Source organism: Zootermopsis nevadensis, unplaced genomic scaffold, assembly GCF_977971745.1.
Source record: "Zootermopsis nevadensis isolate Lab colony 2312 unplaced genomic scaffold, Znev_1.0 Znev_ptg000017l, whole genome shotgun sequence".
Classification (NCBI taxonomy): Eukaryota; Metazoa; Arthropoda; class Insecta; order Blattodea; family Termopsidae; genus Zootermopsis; species Zootermopsis nevadensis.
In genome coordinates this window covers 17,587,461-17,613,370 of record NW_028259149.1, presented here as the reverse complement: position 1 = coordinate 17,613,370, position 25,910 = coordinate 17,587,461, and the positions used below count along the sequence as shown (strand labels likewise).

The 25,910-nt window shown below is 37.9% G+C and overlaps 1 protein-coding gene across 1 annotated transcript; it reads right to left on the bottom strand.

Annotated features, from left to right (window-relative positions):
* Positions 1–221: 221 nt before the first annotated feature.
* Positions 222–21,757, bottom strand: JhI-21 (Juvenile hormone Inducible-21). Its single transcript, XM_022078840.1, has 8 exons — positions 21,075–21,757; positions 15,068–15,193; positions 13,802–13,943; positions 6,048–6,171; positions 3,636–3,836; positions 2,195–2,429; positions 866–958; positions 222–731 (listed from the first exon to the last, which is right to left on the bottom strand). The coding sequence occupies exons 1-8, from the start codon at positions 21,547–21,549 to the stop codon at positions 646–648; spliced, it is 1,482 nt and encodes a 493-aa protein (XP_021934532.1). The 5' UTR covers positions 21,550–21,757; the 3' UTR covers positions 222–645.
* Between the last annotated feature and the right edge of the window lie 4,153 nt (positions 21,758–25,910).

The following is a 25,910-nucleotide window of genomic DNA, read 5'->3' as shown; positions in this document are numbered from 1 at the left end:
GTGGTTTTAAGGAGACAGAAAGAAATCGAAGGGTGTTCAATGTTTCTAAACTTCTTTTCTCCTCTCTGGAATATCTGTAAAACAGTGTGATCCTGCACATGATGAATATCACCTGGGGTTATTTGCATGTGGAGGGGAGGGGGGGGTTTCCTTGACAAACATAAAAAGTCACAACGAAATCATGCAAGCTGCTCTATGCAAAAATATTGCTCAGTATCAAATCAGGTATTATGTGACATTTATTACAAATACTAAATATAAGAACTTGTTTCAGAGATTGTATGCGACATCTTCCATAAGAAAATATATAACAGTATAAGTATGGATATTTACATTTTAAATAAACCAGAAAACATATTTCCAATTTAGGTATATGCAAGTAATACTGCTGTTCACTCTGAAAGGATTGTCATATAATACATTTCCAAGTACAACGTACATCAAAATGACAAGTTCATGGTAGCTATATGAACGTACATTTATAAACATTAAACGTTACCCCTACTGAGATTCACCCAATTCACTGCACCAAACAGTGAATGAACTTTGGGTTCTGATATAATCTTTGGCATCTGCTCTTATATTTGGACCAGCTGACATGGAATGTTACAGTATATGACATTTTACAAAGTAAGAAATTGAATCTTAAGTTTTGGTAGGTCCAAGTAACCTCTCCTCTTCCTCTGGTGAGACCACCTCCAGTAAAGTTTGCAACAAAGATGAGATCTTATCTGAAATAGATACACAATTAGAAATTATGATTTTGGGTTTATTATTTACATACATACCAACTTCTCATTTTGTGTTAAAGATTATTCTTTTGTAAACCACGGGAAATTAAAAATTAAAATAACTCTGTACTTACTGAACGTTCTCTCATATCTTTTTGATTTGATTTTCCATTTCACAAATATGTAATACACTGGTATTCCAGTCAGAGTAATTGCAAACCCAATAACTGAAACAAAACAAGTTATTCGCTGTTATTCATACATGATTTTGCTTTCTGAAATAAAAAGAACAGAACAAATTATGTTCACTTTTGCAGCCATGATTCAATCAAGATTTAAAAATAAATGTCCATTATTCCAATGAATAGAAAAATTCAACACATGCTCTACCATCTTTTTTGCAAGTTTCATGTAACGTGATTTCTACGGTACTTGGCAATGTTGTATTATATGCTGTTTCGTGTTACAAGGACTTCTGGTAAGGATAAGACAATTAATATTCTAAGTAAATAACAGCAAAATTCCTCATTAGAACTACATTTCTTAATTTTGGGTAGGTAGTCTTTTAGTGTGTAAAATGCTACAACATTCTGGCCTGGCAATACTGACTGATTAAAAATAAAATAGCCTTGAAAGGGTTAAAATTTAATTTTAAGAAAGGGCAACACTGAGAATAGATCCAAAAGGAAAGATATTTTGATTTTTGTGTGGAAAACAATGTTTCTCCTTTCCAAAAGAATGCAGTCACAGGATAGTTTTGAAAAAGTCCAGTGTTTTCTTGTCTTGGCAAAGAATAGTTCACTTTCTTTATGAAACCCAAAGGTTGAAGATTTCTGTCTTCTGGGTTGTTGCGCTGTGTAGTCTGGTCGATGTTAACCAACGTTTCATAGGCCATACTGCCTCCATCATCAGGGCGATGAGTATGAAGATTTCTGTCTTCTGGGTTGTTGCGCTGTGTAGTCTGGTCGATGTTAACCAACGTTTCAGAGGTCATACTGCCTCCGTCATCAGGGCGATGAGTATGAAGATTTCTGTCTTCTGGGTTGTTGCGCTGTGTAGTCTGGTCGATGTTAACCAACGTTTCAGAGGTCATACTGCCTCCGTCATCAGGGCGATGAGTATGAAGATTTCTGTCTTCTGGGTTGTTGCGCTGTGTAGTCTGGTCGATGTTTACCAACGTTTCAGAGGTCATACTGCCTCCGTCATCAGGGCGATTGAGTATGATGGAGGCAGTATGACCTCTGAAACGTTGGTTAACATCGACCAGACTACACAGCGCAACAACCCAGAAGACAGAAATCTTCATACTCATCACCCTGATGATGGAGGCAGTATGACCTCTGAAACGTTGGTTAACATCCTGAACGCATTTGGTTAGTGGTACATTTAACGTGTTAGATCAGAATTACCGGTACGCCGGTGGAAAAGGGGTGAGAACCCCTGATCTACACGAACATCCTCACCTGTATTTACTGGCTCTGCTACTGCTGGAATAGATACTAAAAAGACGCAGCAAATTAGAAATGAAATGGGCAATGCCAGATGGACCCGGATTGGACGAGGCATGTTAGGTTCCCTGTAACGGAGGTACAGCAATCCCACAATGCTCGCTGCTATCGAAAGCCACAGGATAAGACTGAAGTAGTTAATCAGTTCAAATACATCACTGCTACACAGCATCACCAGAGACATCAGACACTGTGAACAATTAAGATAATTGAAGCTGGCTGTCGTATGTGTTTTAGCACCGTGTAGTCTTGTCGAACCAGATTACTCAGTGCTACAACCCAGAAGACAGCCAGCTTCAGACATACCACCTTGAAAACATCAAATTCCTACTTAATTAACAAAATTGCTAATTTAATAAAAGTCTATTACTGAAATTTATTTTATTACAGAAATAATGCATTTTTAAGACAGAAACTACAAATTATGATCATGTAATAGTCATGTTATACCAGATATTTCAAAGAGGAGATTTTAACTACGTAACAGCCCTTCTAAATACAGAGCATTCCATTTAAAATGCAACCCCAAGTACAACAGTAGGTGTATTTGTAAACTGTGGCGCGGTGATATGAATATAACAAGACAAATGAGTTGTTTTTCTATTTTTATTTATCAAGAAAAACTTACAGCAGATGCTGAAAATGTCCATCACGACCACCTCGAAGACAAGCATCCATAATTTTAGCGTGTTACATGATGCGACTTTTTTTTAAGTGTTTCTGGGTCAGTGTTTGCAACAGTCTCGCCAGTATTGTATTTCAGTTCTTTCAAGATTCATGAGTTGTCCAAATAAACTATCCTGGGAAATCCCCACAGAAAGAAGTCTGACGGGGTAAGGTCTGGAGATCGCGGTATTCAAAGACAATGCGCTCTTGCTGTTGTGTTCACAGTGTTGGCTACTGCCCCACGCTGAAACCGGAAACTCCGTTCACTTTCTTCGAATAGAGAAATGAAATGGAGAAAACACTTTCCGTATCCCGAAATTTTGTTACCAGTCGGTGTGTTTATTGTCTGTCGTCTTATTCGGTATCTCTTTGTCCGGATACACACTGCTAAATGCTTCACGAACAGCAGAAAACAAATTCGATACGAAGTAGTGCCGGATAATGAAAACATGTTCTGACCTTGTATACACAATGTTACCAACTGCACAGCTTTTGCGCAACTGGCACGTGCAGCAACCTAGGAAGTAATGTGGGAGAGTCTGTTACACGGGGAGTGGCCCTGCTCCTGGTTCAGTTTTTGTATGTACCGTAGTGATTGTTGCTGGGTTGCGTTTTAAACAGTACGTTCTGGAAATTTAATCTCAGACATCTACCAAATTATGTGATTTTAAATACACGGAGCTTTATTGTAGTGACAGGATATGGAGGTAATCTTACCATAGCCACTTACCGTGAATACGAGGGACGGTACTGGCGTAAACTTTCGTATGTGGATGAATGAGAAAAAGGAAGGAAGATGTCCCTCCTGAGCACCAACCAGAAATAGACGACCTGATGTGAATAGAATTCCATTCACGCCACCAAACGTAGATAATGCCACGAATACGGGAACGGCCCAACGGAATTCACCAAACATTTTATTCCCGAAAGTCTGAAAATAGTAAAAAGTCGGAGTTAAGATGCATGGAAAGGTTTAGGGCATACATATTTTTCACGTTAATTCTTTTCGATTTTACCATGTTCATTCAATATTTTATTTATTTAGTGTTCTGTCTGACGACAGGTCCATATGAACAGGATCCTTCCATCCTTTTCTCGGACTGGGACCTGTTCATATACGTTCTTGGCAGATGATCCAGAAGTGGTTTGCCATTGCCTTCTTCTGTGTGTGAATGGAGTAATTGTTGGGATGCCACGGAGGAAAACTCCGTGTTGCCTAGACCACGGCCTTGCCCAACACAAGTTATAAATTCGAACCCGAGACCCCCAGGATTACAAGGCCAGCGTTCTAACCGATAGACCACCGTGGCTTTCACACTACGTAGCGTAACAAATTGTTTAATTTGAATTTTGTTAAATATTCACACCCGAATTTTTTTTTTCTAAAAAACTATGGACCTTATTCAGATTTACATTTTGTGTCATGCAAATCTTTGCAAGATTGGCCGTTTTTTGAGATAATTTATTCGAACAAACCCTCTGGGGAGGATTATAACTCCGGTCATCCGGCTCGTATCCAAAGTCACTCTACTGACCTAATGAAAGATTATATATTTCAGAATTCCGATTTTTAAAACTAATCGTGAAAAGTTGTTCCTGGTTCATAAGTAAGCATGACGCCGTACAGACGTAAGGAGGAGTTGAGGTACAGTTCCATTCCTAACCTCTGTTCTAGATGGTGTTGAGTGGTCAGGTTTACCCTCGAGGAAAGAACCCCGATTACCTTTAAATACGTTGGGTGTACCCCTGAGCAGGTCTGGACGTTGTAACAGACAAAAGACCTGCCCTCCTGGGAATCGAAGCCCCTCTCGTTTAGCACGTGATCGCTTTAGTTACATGTTGACGGAAAAAATCCGTTTGTGAAGAGAGATCAGCGTCTGAGAAGTCATAAGACCATCCAAAGTACGACTGTACTGTTAAGAACTGAGCTTCATTTGCGTGGATTACTTGTTGTTTGCAGTGCTGGGTGACGGTGGCCCTGCTGTGCTCTGTAAATTTCCACACCCCAATGACACTTTTATGTTATTGAGGATATCAAACCCTCAACGAACCTAAATGATCCCGTCCTTCTTCATAATTAGACCCAGTTACGAGTTGAAATAATTTACAATCGCGCGAGAGTGGAGTACTCAGATTCATTTCTAACTCTTTTGAGTAAATGAAGATGTCACTAGTCGTAATTTGACACTGATTAATAAAAGATAAATATTCGCAATGCTCTTTGCCTTTGTTTAGTGATCTGTGAATCTGTGTTGTTAACCTTTTGAACATTAATTTAAAAAAATTCACGTCCGATCAAAAATAAATCACTAAATTTATCTTCTCTGTTAATGAGGAACAGATGGTTAATGCTGTTTAAGAAATTGATCTCTGTTTATTCTAAGAATCTTACGAAACCCATAAATATACGATGGTAAATGTTTGGTCTGAAGTGTAATAAATTTAATTCTACGTGTCCGGGAGGTCCCATTTCCAGATCTCGGCCCGGAGACCGGCTATCCTGGCTGAATTATTCATTTCTACAAGGCGCGCGTAATAAATGCCACTTCTGTGTCAACTATTTTTTCTCTTGGTCGAATTACGATTAACGAAATTTCTATCGGTTTTCCCAGAAAATTGTTCCTCGTATAAAACATTTGTACTTGATATGGGATGGCCTATTTCAGCTACATACATATCTGTAAGCCTACCACGTACAGTCTTGGACCATTCGAACACTGATATAGGTGGTCTCGGGTTCGATTCCCGGCGGTGCCCGAATTTATAACTTGTGTTGGGCAAGGCCGTGGTCTAGGCAACACGGAGTTTTCCTCCGTGGCATCCCAACAATTACTCCATTCACACACAGAAGAAGGCAATGGCAAACCACTTCTGGATCATCTGCCAAGAACGTATATGAACAGGTCCCAGTCCGAGAAAAGGATGGAAGGATCGTGTTCATATGGACCTGTCGTCAGACAGAACACTAAATGAATAAAATAAACGTACTGTGAATAGTTTTGCTGTAACGTTGGTCAATATTAACCCTGTAAACAAAAGTGTTAGCGATATGCACCACTTGGTTTAACATCAGTTAACTTTGAATTTAGCCCATAGAGTACTTTTTATGATTAAAAATAGCAAAGTTATTGTTGATACGTACCACCGCAACGGCAGGTGACGAGAGCATCTCTTCTCCGGACACAACAGCGAAGTACGCCAAGTTGGCAGTGAAGTAAATCAGCGTTACAATAGGCATAGCAATCCAGATTGCGCGGGGAAGATTTCTACGACAGAGATAACCGAATCGGTAATTAGTTTAAACAAATTCCTGTAAAAGCCATGGTTTTGCAGGATCAGATCGAGTGAAGAAATTATTCAGTGTCGAGTAACATTTGTTATTTTACGACGAATAACGAAGCGTAGAATGATATTTGTCTGTTCGTTATTTGGTTATATAACGAAACTGTATCAACTGCAGAGATCTAGAGACGATGTTAGTTTCCTATTCGGCCATTTAATGATACTGGAAATATTTCTCATATTACGTGGGGTTAAATGAGATGGGGCCTATATAGCATCATCGCGAGTGAAAAGTATGACGAAATATGGAGTTACGGTGGCCTATTTAAATTACTATCACATCATTCGCGTGGAAAAACTGAAAGAAAATTACTGAAACCTTCAGTGACTTAAGATTTAGCCAGAATGGTAAAAATCAATATAAATTATAATGAATCTGATGGCCCAATTCTCAAAGAAATGTCTGATAAGTAGTTTACATAAATCATTAGGGTAGGTTACCTGCAACACCTCTTGTGTCCTATACAGAGTCAATTATAATTCTTTTTGTCCTAAGTCAGCTTTCTCGTATTATAATTAGAACACTTTCACAATAGCCGTTGCGAAGAAAGTATTTAAAATGATCTGAGGATCAATCTCGGGCGTGTACAATTACGCGTCATTACTTTCATAAAATAAATCTTCTAATATAAAAATCTTCGTCTCTCAAGTTTCCATCGTTTCTACGCCTGTGGTCTGGCTGATGCCATATAATAAAAGGTTTTTATAATACATGAAGCGATCTATTTCCACGCCTTTCGCCGACTGACAACTCATTAATGCATAAAGCGATCACCACGCATCATGACGGCGTTCGATAATACAAAATATATTTTACAGCACATTCTGTTTATCAACAGAAATATAACATTCATAAGATAAGATAAATATGTCCTTTAAATCCGGTTTATGTTAAGAAAAATCCGGGTTAAGACGGAAAAACTAGCATGGAAATCAAAATGCACTCATCTGGGTCTTTTGTTTAGAGAGAAGGAAGATTTGTTGAGTTCGAAAATGCTAGATTTCTTTCGCGCTGCTTCGAAACTTACATTTATTTGCCACCAAATAGATACAATGTTTTATTGATAAATCCCAGAAGAAACGTTTTTTTAAAGAGATGACCTTTCCATCTCTTTCTATCTCCCGAGTTCCTGTGAGACTCCAGTCAATGATAATGCAGCACAGCAATGAATTTCATTGAAACTGCGAGAAGTGTGTGACGTCTTAGAGAACACACAATCAAGATTCGTATGTGGGAAGGGGTTAGGAGTTGTTTGCAGTTCGTGACGAAGTAGGTTCAGTCTGAAAGGATTTTCCTGTAACTCTTGCGAGAAGAAACCTGACCAGAAGGAAAGAGGCCACTTGTGAACATCTTCTCTGATAAATTGAACAGATATTCTGACTGGGAAGACGTGATGCTTACATTTGGGAGAGTGACAAATCGATTTGCTTTTCGTATATTTTCTCAAAATCTGTTCACCGTAAAATAAAACGTGGACACAGCACGAAGTACAGATCTCATTAAAAATTTATACTTGAAAAAAGTTTCGACATATTAAATAATATTTTAAGAAAAACAAAGAAAGACAATGTTTGACCCTGTGAAGTATAAACATACAACAGAACTGTATTCGCAGAAATGCCATCCACTGGAGGAGAACATCGCTCTTGTGTAGTGAGGTCACTCAGTATTGTACACAGAGCGAGTCTTACGTTCGATAGTGAAACGTGGGTTATGAGACAGAACGACACAGGAAGAAAGACTTCGACACAAAACAAATCTTATATCGAGAAGCCTCACAAAATTGGCAGTACTCGAGAGACAGACACGACCATTGTCAGCCAGGAAAGAGGAGATAAGAGTTCTGAAGTCGAACAGAGATTTTTGTTGTAACTAAGGCACTTGAATCACGTCTTCTGTATCATTTAATTTCCTGAATGTATAGTAAAACGAATCGACTTCCAAGGAAATTCTTTATATCGGTGTTTCTGAACCGGTACCGAGAAAATGTGAATTCAAATGTGTCACAACAGCAGTTCACAGAATGTGATATTAGACGTAAGATTTTGTCGTACTTTTATCCTTTCGCTGGCCTGAGGTGTTGTTTCTTTGTAAACTGTTGTTGCTTGTTTAATCACTTCTTGATTCTGGTGTTTGTCGTAGTGGCGAAAAAGAATATTAACATCTATTACGAAATGTTTGTATCTTTTATTAATTTTCATTTTCATTTAATTACGTATTGACGAGCCCGATGATCCCAGAATACTTAAGGCTTTGACCGGGATGTTCTTTGGTTAAATCTTATGTGGTACCGCCTGATTCGACTTCTAATGGTTAAGTGAAGTGTTTTCTTCGCGGTACGGTCTGGATTCGTAAATAATATGAAGACGAGCTTCGGCTTCAAAGGGTTAACCAGCTGATTTTCGTAATGGTGAGGTGAAGTGTTTTCTTCGCGGTACGGTCTGGATTCGTAAATATTATGAAGACGAGCTTCGGCTTCAAAGGGTTAACCAGCTGATTTTCGTAATGGTGAGGTGAAGTGTTTTCTTCGCGGTACGGTCTGGATTCGTAAATATTATGAAGACGAGCTTCGGCTTCAAAGGGTTAACCAGCTGATTTTCGTAATGGTGAGGTGAAGTGTTTTCTTCGCGGTACGGTCTGGATTCGTAAATATTATGAAGACGAGCTTCGGCTTCAAAGGGTTAACCAGCTGATTTTCGTAATGGTGAGGTGTAGTGTTTTCTTCGCGGTACGGTCTGGATTCGTAAATATTATGAAGACGAGCTTCGGCTTCAAAGGGTTAACCAGCTGATTTTCGTAATGGTGAGGTGAAGTGTTTTCTTCGCGGTACGGTCTGGATTCGTAAATATTATGAAGACGAGCTTCGGCTTCAAAGGGTTAACCAGCTGATTTTCGTAATGGTGAGGTGAAGTGTTTTCTTCGCGGTACGGTCTGGATTCGTAAATATTATGAAGACGAGCTTCGGCTTCAAAGGGTTAATTATGTTCACTCGCCGTGAACTCTTCAAATCGTATTTTTATTAATTCTTAATTACGTGTTTCCTTTCTAACAATTTGTAATTAATTGTTTTTTTTTTCAAATGTATTTTATCTTACGTAGTCTTCTATTCCTTTTGTAATCGTAATATTTAATATAAATTGACATTTTTGTTATTTATTATTCATTTCAAAAATGTCTAATTCTTCTAATTACAGATTTTCTTTATAGCTGGGAAGTATAACCATGAAGCCGTCGATTCAGACATACACGTACAACGTTCCAATAACGCACGAATTTAAATGGCGTTAACACACTGAATTATGTCCTAGAATTTCACCAACTGCTTTGTGAAATGGTGTCGGCAGATCTCAAACAAAGATAGAGTTGCTACCTGTTCCTGTGTCTTGTCATTCTGTCTGTCAGGAAGAAACGAGAGTTACTATCTGCAAACAAGTCCAGTTTGAAGTCTCTCATAACCAAAGGGGTTGGGGGCAGGGTGACTACGCAAGTCTTCCTTCAGAAAATTCTTACGCAAAATTATTTATACACAAATCAGTCTAAACCGGTTTTATATTCAGGGCATTTAATCTGTGGTTCAACTAATACATTTCGCCCGAGGCTCCTTTGATGCAAGCTGAGGCCTCTACGTACTATAAAGTTTATTTAAATGTGATTTAACAATTTAAAAAAAAAGATTAATAATAAAATATGAAACAAAATTTCTGTTTAATTGCATATTCGTTATTTAACATGTCTTTTAATAACAAATTGTATTTTACCTTGCATCCCAGGGCTCTCACGGGAATGCTACATTAAACAAATTAATAAAGACATCTCATACCGTATTTTTTAATATCAATTTTAACGTTATCCTCCCATATGAACCTATGTCTGCAAACCGTCCCGTTTACTACGGAACCTAAGAATTTATTGGAACACCGAACAATCATCCCTCAGCATCCGCCCTACAGTGCAATGCATGAAAGATATCGCAATATGACACATCCTAAACAAACAGGAGACTAAGGCAACCCTCGTCGACATGGATGAAATGGCTACTGAGAACAGTCATATCTAATGAATCGAACCTCTGAGAAGCAGAGACGAATTTACTAATTAAATGAAGGCAGACAGAGAACCCGACTCCTCTGATGAAAAGTGGAAATAATGATATTAAAGCCCGGATAAACAGAATTAATATCTCAATTTACAAGAGGCCAAAGTTGATATCTGATTGAAATGCGTCTTATAGCATTTGTGTTAATAACTTGACTCAACAAAATTTTAAAACTTTTAGATAGCGAACTGACAGTGTCCGTCAGTCTCTTTCCTGACTCAATTAAGCACATCAATATTATAAGCGCTAAAACTTTCTCTGAAACTTTGTATGAACAAGATCATGACATCGGAGGCTAATGTATCTTAGTACATTTTTACAATCCATCGTTAACACTACCCGTACACTAATTCCGTTTCTTGATGAATATGTCGAAGCAAGTTTCTTCGCGTAACTTTATTATTATCTCTCTCTTTGTCATCGGTCTTTCGACTGGTTTGATGTGGTCCTCCATTTTCGTCTATCTTGCGCCAATCTCTTCATTTCCACATCCTCAAAAATCCGCGTCACATATTCCAATCTCTGTCTCCCCCTACAATTCTTCCCTTAAGCTGTTCCTTCCATTACGAAATTAACCAATCCTGGGTGCCTCAGAATGTGTCCCAGCATCCTATCTCATCTTCTCGTAAGATTTCTCCACAGACTTATTCCTTCGCGTATCCTATTTAAAACCTGCTCATGAAAATGAAAAACAGGGGACACGATATTTTTCAATGACAATTGCAGGTGAAAGCTGTGTTGTATTGATAACTAATCCCGTATCATCTACAGGAGACCAGATCAGGCAAACATCATAAACACGACTCAACGTTCGTCCGACTCTCAGATTTACAAAATATAACGTTAATTTTAATTCAGAATACAAATTTGAATTTCGACTGTTAAATATCTGTAAAGTAATGACTTGAACTGTCAAAATATGGAAGGAAAATTTAATCTAAGCTGGATCACCGAACAAAAGAGTTGTTACGAGTAAACAGGTACGATATCTTCTAACGTGATATCTCAATTTTTAAGAAGGAAATGGTTATATTTGTTTATGCGAGTATTTTCACAAAACAATGAAACCTAAATAACGTGAACAAATACAAGTAAATTGAATAAAAATTTCCTTGGATATTATCCATCGTCTAGTAAATATAAAACGTAAAAACGACGTTTCGGAGATGGGACTCTATCTCCGTCTTCAGGTTCCTACACAGTTGGGCCCACTAGATAGAGCTAATCCCTATCTCCGGACTTTTTCCTTGGATATTATCCATCGTCTAGTAAATATAAAACGTAAAACGACGTTTCGGAGATGGGACTCTATCTCCGTCTTCAGGTTCCTACACAGTTGGGCCCACTAGATAGAGCTAATCCCTATCTCCGGACTTTTTCCTTGGATATTATCCATCGTCTAGTAAATATAAAACGTAAAACGACGTTTCGGAGATGGGACTCTATCTCCGTCTTCAGGTTCCTACACAGTTGGGCCCACTAGATAGAGCTAATCCCTATCTCCGGACTTTTTCCTTGGATATTATCCATCGTCTAGTAAATATAAAACGTAAAAACGACGTTTCGGAGATGGGACTCTATCTCCGTCTTCAGGTTCCTACACAGTTGGGCCCACTAGATAGAGCTAATCCCTATCTCCGGACTCTATCTCCGAAACGTCGTTTTTTACGTTTTATATTTACTAGACGATGGATAATATCCAAGAAAATTTTTATTCAATTTACTCTTCGCCATCATAAAGAAGTTTTAGATTTGAAATACAAGTAACGTCTACATCGTACACTGTCATTCTATTTACCAATACGAAGTGACGTCAACCAGCCACCTTAGTCCAATAAGAATTGGTGAAAATTAATAAGTTCTGATGCTGCAAAGTTCTTCAATTCTTGGTATGTGAGTGGCTGTTGATAATTATTTCGAATGTTGTAAGGCTTAGATGTCACGAATGAAAATAAAACACGCGTAACGCTGTTTTAGTCTGGGAAATCATACATTTCAATACATAAAGTAACAACAAACAAGTTAGAAAACACAGAGAGCGTAATAATTCTGGGGCGTTTGCCATAATATGACCTTTGTGGATGTCTAGGGGAGGGGTGTCAGTGCCCACTGCAAAGGCAAGATGTCTAGTGCCTGTCTGGTTGGCTGACGACGTCATGGAGGATTCCTCGATGCGGCCGGACTTTGATACCAAGCGGAGGGATTAAGTCACATCTAGGTCTTCGCGTAAAGCCCAGTTATTATTACAGATTTTTAACAAGACTTGGGGTTGCGTTAACACATTTTAGTCAAATTCTCCAATATCAAAATTTAATTAAAATCCCTTCACTGGTTTTCGAGTTGTTACATTCTGACATAAAGACGAACACGACAAAGATAACGTTCTTGCAAAAAAATTTGTTGCTAAAGCCACATCATTTATAAATTCATCATTCACAATTTGATGTTACGAGGTGCGATCAGAAAGTTTCAAGACTGTGTCAATAGAGGGCGAACCGGATGTAGTACGAGCTTCTGCCTTTAGGGGGTGCGGCCTACATTCATAGTGGATCAGTGTGCCAGCCGGCATCATCGAATTAGCATTTGTTTCTTAGTTACGGGCGTTTTGGTAGTGCATTACACCGACCCTCCTGCGATTTCGGAATGGCGTGTGCATCAAATTTTGCCAAAGACTCGCCAAAACGGCTACGGAAACCTATGAAATGCTAAAGCAAGCATTTGGGGAGTCCGCAATGGGTCGTGCACAAACTTTTGTGTGGCATTCACGTTTTAAAAATGGCCGAACCTCTGTCGATGATGACGAGCGTTCTGGACGACCATCTTCGAGCACAACGCCCGAAAATGTTACGAACATTCGGCAGGCCATTCACGAAGATCGACGTCGTACCATCAACGACTTGTGCGACATTGTTGGGATAGGCTATGGGACCTGTCAGCTGATTCTAAAGGAAGAACTCCACATGCGACGCATCCTGTCTGAGGACCAGAAGCAGAATCGACTTCTCGTTTGTCAGGAGCTCAAAGATCTTGCAAGAACCGACCGCAACTTCCTTTCTAAGCTCCGTGTGACTTCTTCCTCTTCCCAAAGATGAAAATTCAGCTAAAGGGAAGGAGATTTGAGACGATAGAAGAGATTCAGGCAGAATCGCAGATGGTGCTTGACAGGCTGACAAAGAAAGATTTCCAGGGATGCTTCCAGGCTTGGCAGTGGCGCTGGGATCGTTGTGTTCACTCCCAGGAGAACTGCTTCGAGGGTGATGGATGAATTTAATACCTGAGATAAGTGTACGGGTTTTTATAGACGCAGTCTTGAAACTTTCTGATCGCACCTCGTATGTAACTAACGCAGTTGAAATGCGTCAATAAATAACCAAACAATTACTAGAAAAATTACAGTCACAGTCGTCCATTTAGAGGGTTCGAGATCAACATTGGTTCATGATGCATTTTAACGAACCTGTAAGGATCCTGAAGTTCTTCTGTGACGAAGTTAAGGAAGTTCCAGCCCCCGAAGGCAAAGAGGCCGGAGTAGAAGGCAACGGCGACGCTACCGACACTGTATTCTCCGTCAAAAGGCTCCCTGAAGTAGGCAGTTTCTCCTGTAGTCAGACAAAGTGCTGTTTTACAAACTGTTCGTGACTACACATGACGGTCCTCCGGAGAACATTTAGACCTAAGAAAGAAGAATCATAGGACATACAAAGTTAATTATGAAAAGATTCATAATTTACATGCCTAATCTTCGTCTAATACTCACAGGGTGACCCGAAAGTAGTACGCGTGTTGATGTTGAATAAATGGAAATTGGTCGAGTTTTGTCCAAGTTTGGGGAGGCGATTTTTTTAGTGATTTTTGTAATAAAACACAACTGGAGGAAACATACAAAGATGAACACATCTCTCTCTCTTACACACGTATAACCCTGAATTAAAATGTTAATTGATAATAAGCGGTATCAGCAGCTCTCGCAGTAACAAATTTTGGTGTATTTTGTGAACGTTCGTGTATCACTTGCCTTCATATTCGTTGCTGTAAAGGCAGGCCTCAACATGATGTGTCCTTTCACAAGTCTTGTTCACCCTTCACAAGCGTTCGTAAATATATCTTGCCTTTATGTATGAATAAAAAAAAAAGCTTTGTAATATTAGAAGACACTTTAATGACTAATTCTTTCCGAAAAATTAGCTTAATTCGTAGGCTACTACAGTAAGGATTATACAAAAGGGTAGAATATGCATCTCTGCATAGCTGAATATCTGGTAATAGTGAGACACGACTCAACGTGAAAAAATGAGGCCCCTTCGGTAGAAGAGAGGATCCACTTGGGGGGGGGGGGGGTGGCTTCTCTGCCAGCACGCGTGCACTATAATGTAGTGACGAAGTTATCTGACCATTTCCCCAGGAGCTGCGTGAATCTGTTCGTCCATGATTTAATTACGATTTAAGTTATACAGACACTAATTCACAATTCCACGGAAGCGTCCTTCCTGAGAAACGAATAGTCACGAAATTATAATGAATTTATAGAACCCAAAGGTCCATTACTTCATTCAAAACAATTCATAGCCGCGCCGAATCCTGATTCATATGTATCGAGACCACACTTGGTGGTAATTAAGAAATCCAATTGAATAATATCCTCCATCTAAACAAAGGTCTGCTTCACGTCAGGTTTTTGCAATTAAAATACTGTACGCATTCTTCTCTCCCCAAACATTCTCACCTCCGGAAATGTGGACAACACCAGCTATGACGACGGCCACTAATGCCAGCAACTTGGCAGCCGTGAACAGTCCCTGGATTCTCATAGCCCACCGGACACTGAAGCAGTTCACTGCCGTCAATAAGCCTGAAATACGATCACAGTAGACACATCTGCACTACGAAATATTAATGTAACTAGAAACGTGCAATGAGAGGGGGGTTTTTACAAAGAAAAATTCACTTTAGTGTCGTCAAATGCCTTGATAATTTACCCTTTGAAGCCGAAACTCATCTCAATAATATCTAGACATTCAATTCTTACCTTACAAAGACAGATTATAACAATTATTTATTTTAATCCGTCTGATCACAATATAATTTTTTATTTAAAATTTCTTATAATTAAGATAATAAAATATCATTCATGTTCCATATCGATTGATCGATTTACATTTCGGAACATTTACACAACATGTTTCGGTTTTTATAAAACCATCATCAGGTGTAAAATATATCTAAGAACTTAAAACTCAATTAGGTGTGGGTCAATACTCAATTGACCCACACCTATTCGAAGACACTAGTACTTCTGGACATATCGGGACACTCACTCCTACATCTTTGGCCGATATGTACATCTAATAACATTTAAGAAAAAACAACACCTTCGCCCAAAAATGCAAAAAAACAAACGTAATGAAACATCACCAAAAAACTACAGAAATCATAATTGAGTTTTAAGTTCTTAGATATATTTTACACCTGATGATGGTTTTATAAAAACCGAAACATGTTGTGTAAATGTTCCGAAATGTAAATTCGATCAATCGATATGGAACATGAATGATATTTTATTATCTTAATTATAAGAAATTTTAAATAAAAATTATATTGTGATCAGACGGATTAAAATAAATAATTGTTATAATATTCACAATATGACTCAATTACACTATCTTAAAGACAGATTAGTTAATGCTGTTCCAAGAATCATACGAGACCTCTAAATACACTTTGTGGGGAAAAATGCAAATTGCTGATTATTAAAGCGGATGGTAAATATTGTTACCACAGAATTTTTAAGGGTTGAGAAATTTCTTTAAACAATGATGGAAAAGTTCATACCGTCACACAATATTTAGGATACACTTTAATCGTTAGTCTACCCCTGCATCTCGGTCTCCCACATGACACGAGTTTTACGGCCGAACTGTTGAAGGCCATTTCTCACTTTCACGACACTAAACAACAAAAGTTTTAGATAAAGCAGTGGCCTTACCCTATGACAAGCGTTTGGGGCTCCGTAACAAGTAAAATATTATTTAAGATGGAAAATAATCTAAATAAGTGTGAAAGTTTTAAACATTCAAAGTCTGATTATTTATGAAGATAAAAAGAATAAGTTCTGGACAAAACTTGTACAGATTCTATATTAAATTTGTATGATATAACCTAAAAGTTTGGCAAATTGGCAATGTTAGTAATTTTTTTTACACTTCCAATATTTTGTATATTTGTTCGTACATTTACGATAAAACAGTAAAACTGTGCTTAAGATAAAGAACATTTTAGGTGTTTAATAAATGACATAAAAATAGTGTTAATAAAAGTTGAACATTTTTTTAAAGATCTATTACGACACAAACTTTAGGGATAATATACCAAGTGGCGCTCTAAATTCACAAGTACTATGATATTCATGAGGGAATATCTGTAGCAAATCGTAACAAAATTCATTTGTAATGGTAGACTCATTTCAAGAAAATATATAAATTATTTTCATAATTTTCAAATGTATTCCAGTTAAGTATAATTTCTTGTGTTATTTTTATTTATTCGTCAGTACCTCAAACTATAATAGCGTTAAATAATATGACGATTAATGAATAACGAATTGGAAATTATGTGAAAAGAAGTGGTCTTGTCATAATTTAAAATATTGTCCCGGCATTTGCCTGGAGAAACGAAAAACTACAACTGACCAATAAAGTTGACAGTTCCGCACAACCGAATCCTGCCTGTACATCGTATATCCTACCAGAGGGCATTAGAGGTTTCCGTCACTCCTTCCACACGGACGCTAAGATATTTTCTTCCAAATATTACTGAACATCCACGAGCGTTGTTCCATTTCTCTTATCTTGGGGATAAATGCAAAGATACAGCCTATTTATTTAAATAATTTAACTAATATACAACCAAGTTCTGGATAACCTGGCAGTTAAATTACGTCCAGAGGCACAAAGATGTCTCAGCTGTCTATAAATGCTAGACCAGTCTTCGTAATCCAACTTCACAACTCTATCTTCGGGTTCTCCTGATTAATTGTTTTCCTACTGAAGGATTTTGTCATAATTGATAACGAGCCAAGATTTTACATAAGCTGATATAACACAGAAAGTCGTAAACAAGTTACTCGGCTCGCAAACTCCAGCGTCACGCGAAATTTACCTCCTTTGTTTTGTTGTAGAATTACGATATATTTGAAAACCAAAATTGTTACTTGTCATCAGCGTCATTTTGATGTATTACTTGTTTCAATGATGCAAGTTTGATGTCGCCAGATAAACGGTGAATACACTCACAGACTGAAAATTAGCCATGCAGAATTTGAATTTATTAACATTTTTTTAAGAAATCAAGATATGTTGGTACTATCGATAGTATGGCAGTGGAAAGTTTGTGACAGCCCACACTGAGTTCGATTCTCGAGCAGGAGGACATCAGATAGACTGGACTTTTGGGGATTACTCCAGCTTATACGCAAAGAAAGGGGCTTAAGTTAGTTTTGTTTCGGAAGAGCCTTCCTTAATCGAAATTTATAATTAAATTGTATTGAAATTTCCCGATTTGATGGTTAATATGGCTATTTCGGGCCACATCTTGGGGGAATTGTTTGTTCCATCAGGCGACAGCCTGGCGCCCATCTACGTGACTGGATGAAAGGCTGATTTTATGGTCGGTGGCTCGACTTGGTGGGATGAGTAAGCTCTTCCAGATGTGTTTTAGACGTTAGCAGACTTAGGATAAATCGCGTCACTAACCACCAATGGGTTTTAAGTGAGTTATCGGCGGCAAATTTGTTAAGGTTCGGGTGATGAACCAATCAGCCAATGAGAACGCTCTCTTCAGATTCAAAAGTCTTGGGGGAGTCTTGCTGAGCGCAGCAGGGCGGCTTCCAGAAGACACGTCAGTCTCGACCGCGTCCTGCACTCGGCGAGTAAAGGAATAAATTAATAAACGTGCCTGAACAAGGTAAACGAATGCACAGTCAATTACTGGACTACACCCCCTCGCACCTTGCTCCTGGAACCCCTCATCGCCAACCACGTATATTCCCTGAAGGCGAGAGTTCATTTCACCTGAGTCATCGCAGAAGCAACCCCCTTGTAACCAGCCGGGCGTCCTGATGGAGAGTTTGGAGTGAAAGGACGGTTTACAAATTCATGCAAAAATTCATGAGAATCCGGCACGTAGTTCAGTGTTATGGGAAACAAACACATGGACGTAAGAATATACAAGACTGTTTCTCCTTGTAATAGTGAAATAAGGACAAGAAGACTGCTGTTAGCTGTTCCCTGGTGTCGGTTAAACCACCTGGACTCACCCATGAAGGCGAAGACTGTACATTAACCTACTCTATTGCACAGCAAATACTGTTAAGTGCAAAGTGCTATTCAAATCCGTTTACAAACACCTGTTAATGAAGACAGAGCAGGTCTTCGAAGCGTTAGTTTTTAACTAAACTTCCAACGCGAATAATGACTCAATAGGATTTTTAGTGTATTTAATCGCCTACAAAAAGGTTATTACTTTCTCCAACTGCTATTACTTCTACACGTAAGTTTAGAACCCTCGATTTTTAAGAAAAAAAATGTACGAAACGTGTGATATAAATTCACTTTTCACTGCACGTATTAGGGCTCTCCTTGTCTCGTAACATCTTACCACGTTTAATAAAGTTAGTAAATGTCAATGTAAATACGGCCCTTAAGTTTTCAGTGCTACCAACATGAAAAACAGCAAATTTGTAATATTTCTACAATGTAAGAAATCGTAACAATTTTGACTCGTTCACAATCCGAATCTGACCTTTGAAACAAATGACCTATATATATATATATATGTGTGTGGGCCGGAGGGGGGCTGGCGCCTACTGAGTGATCACAGAGGATTCCCCAAGAGTTGTTTCTTACATTATTTTTATAGGACAGACGGAGGGGCAGGCAGACCTAACCTAACCTAATAAACATTTCTGCAGTGTTTAGTTGCCAAACAGAACTAGAAAGGAAGGAAAATTAATCTCATTCGATACTAATGAACCTCTTCAAATGATTACATGTAATTAATAAACATACGAACTACCCAAACATTAACAAAGACGTTTAATTTGTATTCGATAAGCACCTAGTTGTGTTCTGATTTAAAAAGTACTGAATTACCCATTGCAAACGCGGTTAGGGTCTATTTACGTCCAAGAATGACAAGTCAGGAGCACCAGACGTTCACCGGGGAAATTATATAATATACACAAAAATATTTCCGTTAGTCATAATTCTAACAAACACGCCTACCTTGAAACTCACACAATAAATATTTGTATTTGTGTGGGCCTGAAGGCTGCACTAGTGTAGCAAGAACACTAGATTCGTATTCTGGATATACCTAGTTCGAGTCTCGGCCATTTTAAGAGCAGCACTATCTAAGGTGCTCATGGGTCTTCTCAGTCCCTCCAGCGAAGGCCTTTCTATACTTCCCCCATCTCATGTAGCTCTTCAGTTGAAGCAATGTATTTTATAGCCCAAGAACCAACCCAATAGCTTTTTCATCGTTCTCAGGAAAAATCTGACATAATCAAAAAATGTCGCGAATGCACTTATAAAAGGGCATCGGTCTGATTGAAAAATTCGCCAAGGCTACATGTAGAGAAGACAGGTCCACTAAAATCGAGATTTTACTGAATTGCAAATTTTGGGATTCCTATACTTGGGTATGGTCGCCCTCGGTGGCCTAGCGGTTAGCGTGCTCGCCACTGGACCCAAAGGTTCGCGGGTTCAAACTCGGCCGAGGTCGATGAATTTTTAAGGGTGATAAAAATCCGTAGCAAAACTTCCTTCGGAGGGGAAGTAAAGCCGGCGGTCCCATGTCGTAGATTTACGAGCACGAACGAAATGTTTCGTAAGCAAAATTCAGCGGCCATTTCTCACCCAAGTCTCCCGATTGTAAATTAACATTTTATATATATATACCCAGGACTGATAAAATATTTCCATCAATGACCGTTTACGGATTGCGAACCCCCAATAAAAATCACTTTTTCACCCCTTCCCTTATGGAGATCACATCCACCCACGCGAAACTTTACAGGATATTTCACAAAACAATGTTCCTTAGGCAAGACCACTTCTTTTCAATACACGTATGAAACACTGAATATTTTTAGAGATTTGGCTATAATTAACTACATGGCTTAGGGAACCAGAAGGCTCATCACCGAATTAACCAAAGCCCTCCACCAGTCCCTGTACTGGGCCAGCAAAATCCAGGCGTCTTAGAGGTTAGGTCTCATTAGGCTTAAAGCAGAGCCTTCAATGCACTTCTTGTCCGTGTCCAATACCGACTGGATCGGTGTTAGCTGGTGGCAAGCATTATGTCAGGGGTGGCCAACCCAAATGATCTTTCGGGCCACTTTGGAAATGCATCATAACTCCGCGGGCCACATATAAAATTATATATCCCTATATTAGATTTAGATACACTATAGACATTTTTTTGGAGTGAAAAATTGAAACATAATGAGTTATTATTATTGTGTTTACTATTACTCTTACATGTAAACAGATAATTTTTGAATATATGGATGCACAAATAATGTATTTTTTTAATACATTGGTTTTCACTACTTTGGCCATTATAAAATAAATATATTTTGTAAAAGTGTGATGAATCTCGCGGGCCGGAAAAATGTTCAAGGCGGGCCACATGCGGCCCGCGGGTTGGCCACGCCTGCATTATGTAATACTTACATAGGCAGACAGCTGCTAGAAGTCGTACTGCATTCTCAGGTGGCGAGCAGTCCAGAAAGAACGGTTTGGCAGCGTACTGTGCAAATGTCAATGCAACAATTGCTTGAGTTGTTGGTCTAAGTACAATGAGGTTCACCCACAGCTGTAAGAAAGCCCACAGCGGACCGAAAGCTTCCATAATGTAAGCATAATCACCTCCTGAACGAGTAATGCAAGTCCCAAGTTCAGCGTAGCAGAGAGCTCCCAGCATGGAGAATATACCGGAAAAAAGCCAGACTATTAGAGACACGCCTACTGACTTGGTTTGTATAAACACTCCTGTTGGCGACACAAAAATTCCTGAACCAATTATTGTCCCCACAATAATCGCAACGCCGTTCTGAAGTGTAATTTTTCGCTTAAGAGCCACTCTCTGGCCATCGATACTACACGTGGTCCCACCTTCTAGTACGTCGTCTTCGTTTTTCGTACCCATTGCTTAGAAAGCGTTCGATTTGATTAAATCCTACTTCGTTGATTATACTGCTGGTTCTTACAAAACTCGAAACACCACGGTTTGGCTCTGGCAACTACACGAGACCACTTCCAGCATGACCTTTCCGTCTACAACTACTATGCATACTGATCCCTACCAACTGCCAGCACCAGCCCACACAAGGCAATGCGGGGGAACGAACTGCGACAAGACTGACTGCGCATGCGTCATGTGTAGTCGAATGGTGTACCTGCCGGAGTTAGTTGCATCAGCCACCGTTCAGCGCTCAGTCGATTTTCCTACGCAAAGTTAACAGAGTATAAAAGGACATGACACGAACTGCATATATAAGTAGTTCCCAAATTCGTTAGTCTGAGGCTCGAATTATGTCATCTGATGCCCACAGTCAAAATAAATAACTGTCAATGCGATTTAGCGGTTTTAAGAAGTAATTACTAATGAACCTTGAAGATATCTTTGAAGAAATTTTCTATAAAGTCATATGTTTGTAATTATCTGTGGAATTTTCATAGCAATTTATATGAATTATAATTAGAACATCAGTTCTGTCTGGGTGCCGCGACTCCCACTTTAGGAAGCGCTGACTTAGCCTATTTTTATTACGATCACTGAATTAAGACAAACGCTGGTTGTTAGACCTAAGCCGATGTTTTCAGCAATGCATTCTGTTAACTAAGTGAAGTGGCTAATTCTTTCCACATCTCTTACGCGCGCGTGTGTGTGTGTTCTTTTCAGAATATTAGTTTATTGCAGTCTCGAAACAGATTAGCAACCACAAAAATACAACTCTCGTTTACCTGCAATTATACTTGTTGTTAAACGCGGTTCCACCTAACTCAGAATAAAATAAGTATTCATTGAATGAAAATGGAAACAGAATATAATTTTCTAGAGACAGGTAGTCCAAGGACAACATCCGATTAAAAACAAATCTGCAATGAAGAAAGGCATGATTCTACATGCCATGGACTTTGGTTACCAAGGACATTCGAACCCACACTTTGCGACCACAAAAAAGTAGCGTTAAAGCGGGAATTGCGGTAAATTGAACCCCTGGCCACAAACACAGCATAAAAATTGGCAATATTATGCTGACTTTTTTATACTGACGATACTGAGAGAGACACGATTTTCCAAACTGGAACAAAAAGACATAGGACGATCATTCTGAATGCTATAAGATAACAAAGGACGGAATTTATAAAAGACCCTTTGGAATATCATAATGAGAACGGAAAACATGTATAAAAATAAAATAAAAACATAATAGCAACTATGCTTTCGATAAATTAGTTTATGCTGAAAGTGATTCTTTTAAGAAAAGGCCATGTTCATTTCCAATTATTACACTTTGACATTTATATAGACTCTAAAATAATTATTAATATGCCTGAAAACAGGAAATCGTTTGCTTGTAGCTTCTACAGTGTCAGACGCATCGAATTTTACAAAACATTTAATTTCAAAGAATTTAATAAAGGAGTTAACTACGATGATCATTTAATATCGCTGGAGGAATTTGATTTTCGCGAGACAACTGCACAGAAGATTTGCAGTTTTACTATGTGTGCTGCCATTTATGCCTAGGAGTATATCTATTTGACATGAGCCGGGATAGCTCAGTCAATATAGTGACTGGCTACGGGCTGGACGACCGGGGTTCGATCCCCGACGGGGGCCGAGGATTTTTTTTTTCCCCCTCTAGTTACTGCGCTCTAGGGTGGACTGCCGAGGTTGTGTGAATTGGAGTAATACGTATACTAATTTAAACGTAATTTGCCAAGTTAATATATAGAAGGATTTTAACGAGTAGCATGTATTTAAAATAATATAGTAATAAAAACAAAATGTTTTATATTCAAAATAGGTAACAAAAACAACATTAAGAAGGTGAAATGTTGTTGTTGGAAGTCGTTACTGGTTGATAAATATAGTCAACACACAGTGAAATACAGAGTTTGACTGCAAACATTCATTAATTTATTCTCTGAAGTACTAATTAACTCCATGGAGCACATTCATTCTTATGAAGGTAACGGTCACGAAATTAGGCGCTTTTATGTACCATAATGTTCATCGCCGTGTTTGTAAAAGCCTGCAGCTGGACTCTATCACGTGCAGCATTTCATAACATTCCAGGCACATAATTTTAACACAAAACTGCAGACTTCGTGAATTTAATGAAATTAAATTTGTCGCCGTTAATAAATGTGGGACCGTTCATTGGACAAAAAAAAAAATCAACACGACTGCCAGCACTACAAAATATCAATCCGACACACCACACACCTTGTCCTCGTCTGTCTGCTAAGAAGAATGCTGACTAATCGAACTCATTAAAACTGATGACTACAGTACGCACGATAATTCCAGCTAGCTAAGTTTGCAGGAAACCTGTGTTCTATAACCACCACTCTCCACATCATCGTATATTTTAATTGATTACTTAGTCCAATGCCCTTCTCGGGGGGGGGGGGGCTTTATAATGTCCATCGCTTTCTTGGTCCAACATTTTTTCTTTGTTTATATTTCAGAGCGCGTTTCGAAATCATAAATCATAAAATCACAAATATATTTCATGTGTTTCTCGCATCTTAATTTTCTATTTTGTCAAAACATGTACATCCTTTAACTAAATCTCGAAAATATCATTTAAAAGTCCTGCATTTTACTGGAATATTGTTTTTCTATCATCCATAATTTACTGACGAATACAGCAATGTCATGTTATCTCTAATAAATGTGAAATTTAAAGTTTGTACTGTTCCCAACATCACGCAATGAGAACATATGGAAAGAATGGAAGTAAAACTCCACACATTCTATAACTCTATATTATAAGCGCTATGACTTAGTAACCTAACTTCCTGGATAATTTCTATTCGTATAAATGTCCATGATATGAGCAGAATCTTACATAATATAAATTTAATGCATCCTGGCTACGTTTGTAATTTTCAGCGCAATAAAAGAAGTTAGACACAACATTTGCACCTATGGCCCCTTTTACTTAAACACCAAACCCAGGTAAAATAATTTAGCTCAAGAGTTAACAATATTGCTTTATATACACAGGTTCGAATCTCGGTTACTTTGGATTTTGACATTTTGAAATGATTTTCTAAAAATGATCTACTTAAAATAAATTCTTTTTTTTGGAAACTGCCAACGATTCAGCGAAGAATTAAAATGATAATTTATGACTTAAAAGCAACAAAGTGGTTTTGGAGTAATTTGAATAATTCAAATTATAAGCAAGTGAATGATAAATTAGTAAAACCTTTATTTATTTATTAGTTAAATGAGTATTAAGTGTATACTCATTTATTTACATGTAATACAAGCTAATCTGATAACATAACGAGTTACACACAATACGTCGGGCCCTTGGACCTTACAATAACTTGCCGGGCTTGGTTGTCTCGGGGGAAAAGCATTTTGGACGAAAATCAGTTTTGCCTGCATAGTTTTTTTTTTCTAGCAAAGTGACAGCTTGTCACCGGCTGATTACAAAATGACCTAAACTTATCAGCTGTGAGTTTCACGTCGAAACCAAAATGAACCCGGCCGGGTCAGGCCAAGTATAACTTAATTCATGCACTCAGGTAAATGAACATTTTATTAACAGTTCTAAACCTCACAGTATTTATGAGATGGTAAAGTTGCGTCATATTGTGATATAATAAATATATATTATTTAAATCTTTTCCGTCTAATCACAATAAATTCTTATTAAATATTAAAATAATTAACATTTAAAATATTTAAAATATATCAAATGATGTTCTTTATCGAAATAATCTAATGTAAATCGAATATTTCGATAAAGAACATCATTTAATATTTTAAATATTTTAAATGTTAATTATTGTAATATTTTAATATTTAATAAGAATTTATTGTGATTAGACGGACAAGATTTAAATAATATATACTCACAGTATTTATTAATTTTTACGTTATTATTATTACTGTTGTCATCATCATCTTCATTATTCACAAGCATAGGCATATTAGATATAAAATAGGGCATTGACCTCGTTTGAATAAGTAAATAGTTTGCTGTAGTAAACGTTTCTGTCAAAACCCTAAAATTTTAGAGAGCTCGAATCATTTAAATAATATTTAAATGACCGATTCGTGTTTCCAAAGGAAAATAAATCAGAAAAATACACTCCATGAAGGAAATGCAGAATTATTTAATATAAAGTAGATGGTATACATAGAAACCACACATAAGTAACTTACAGTTTTTTATATGGTTATTTTTAATATTTTAATATTTTCCATCACTCATCACCGGTATGTTTTATTAAATTATTAAATAAATTTAATTTGTT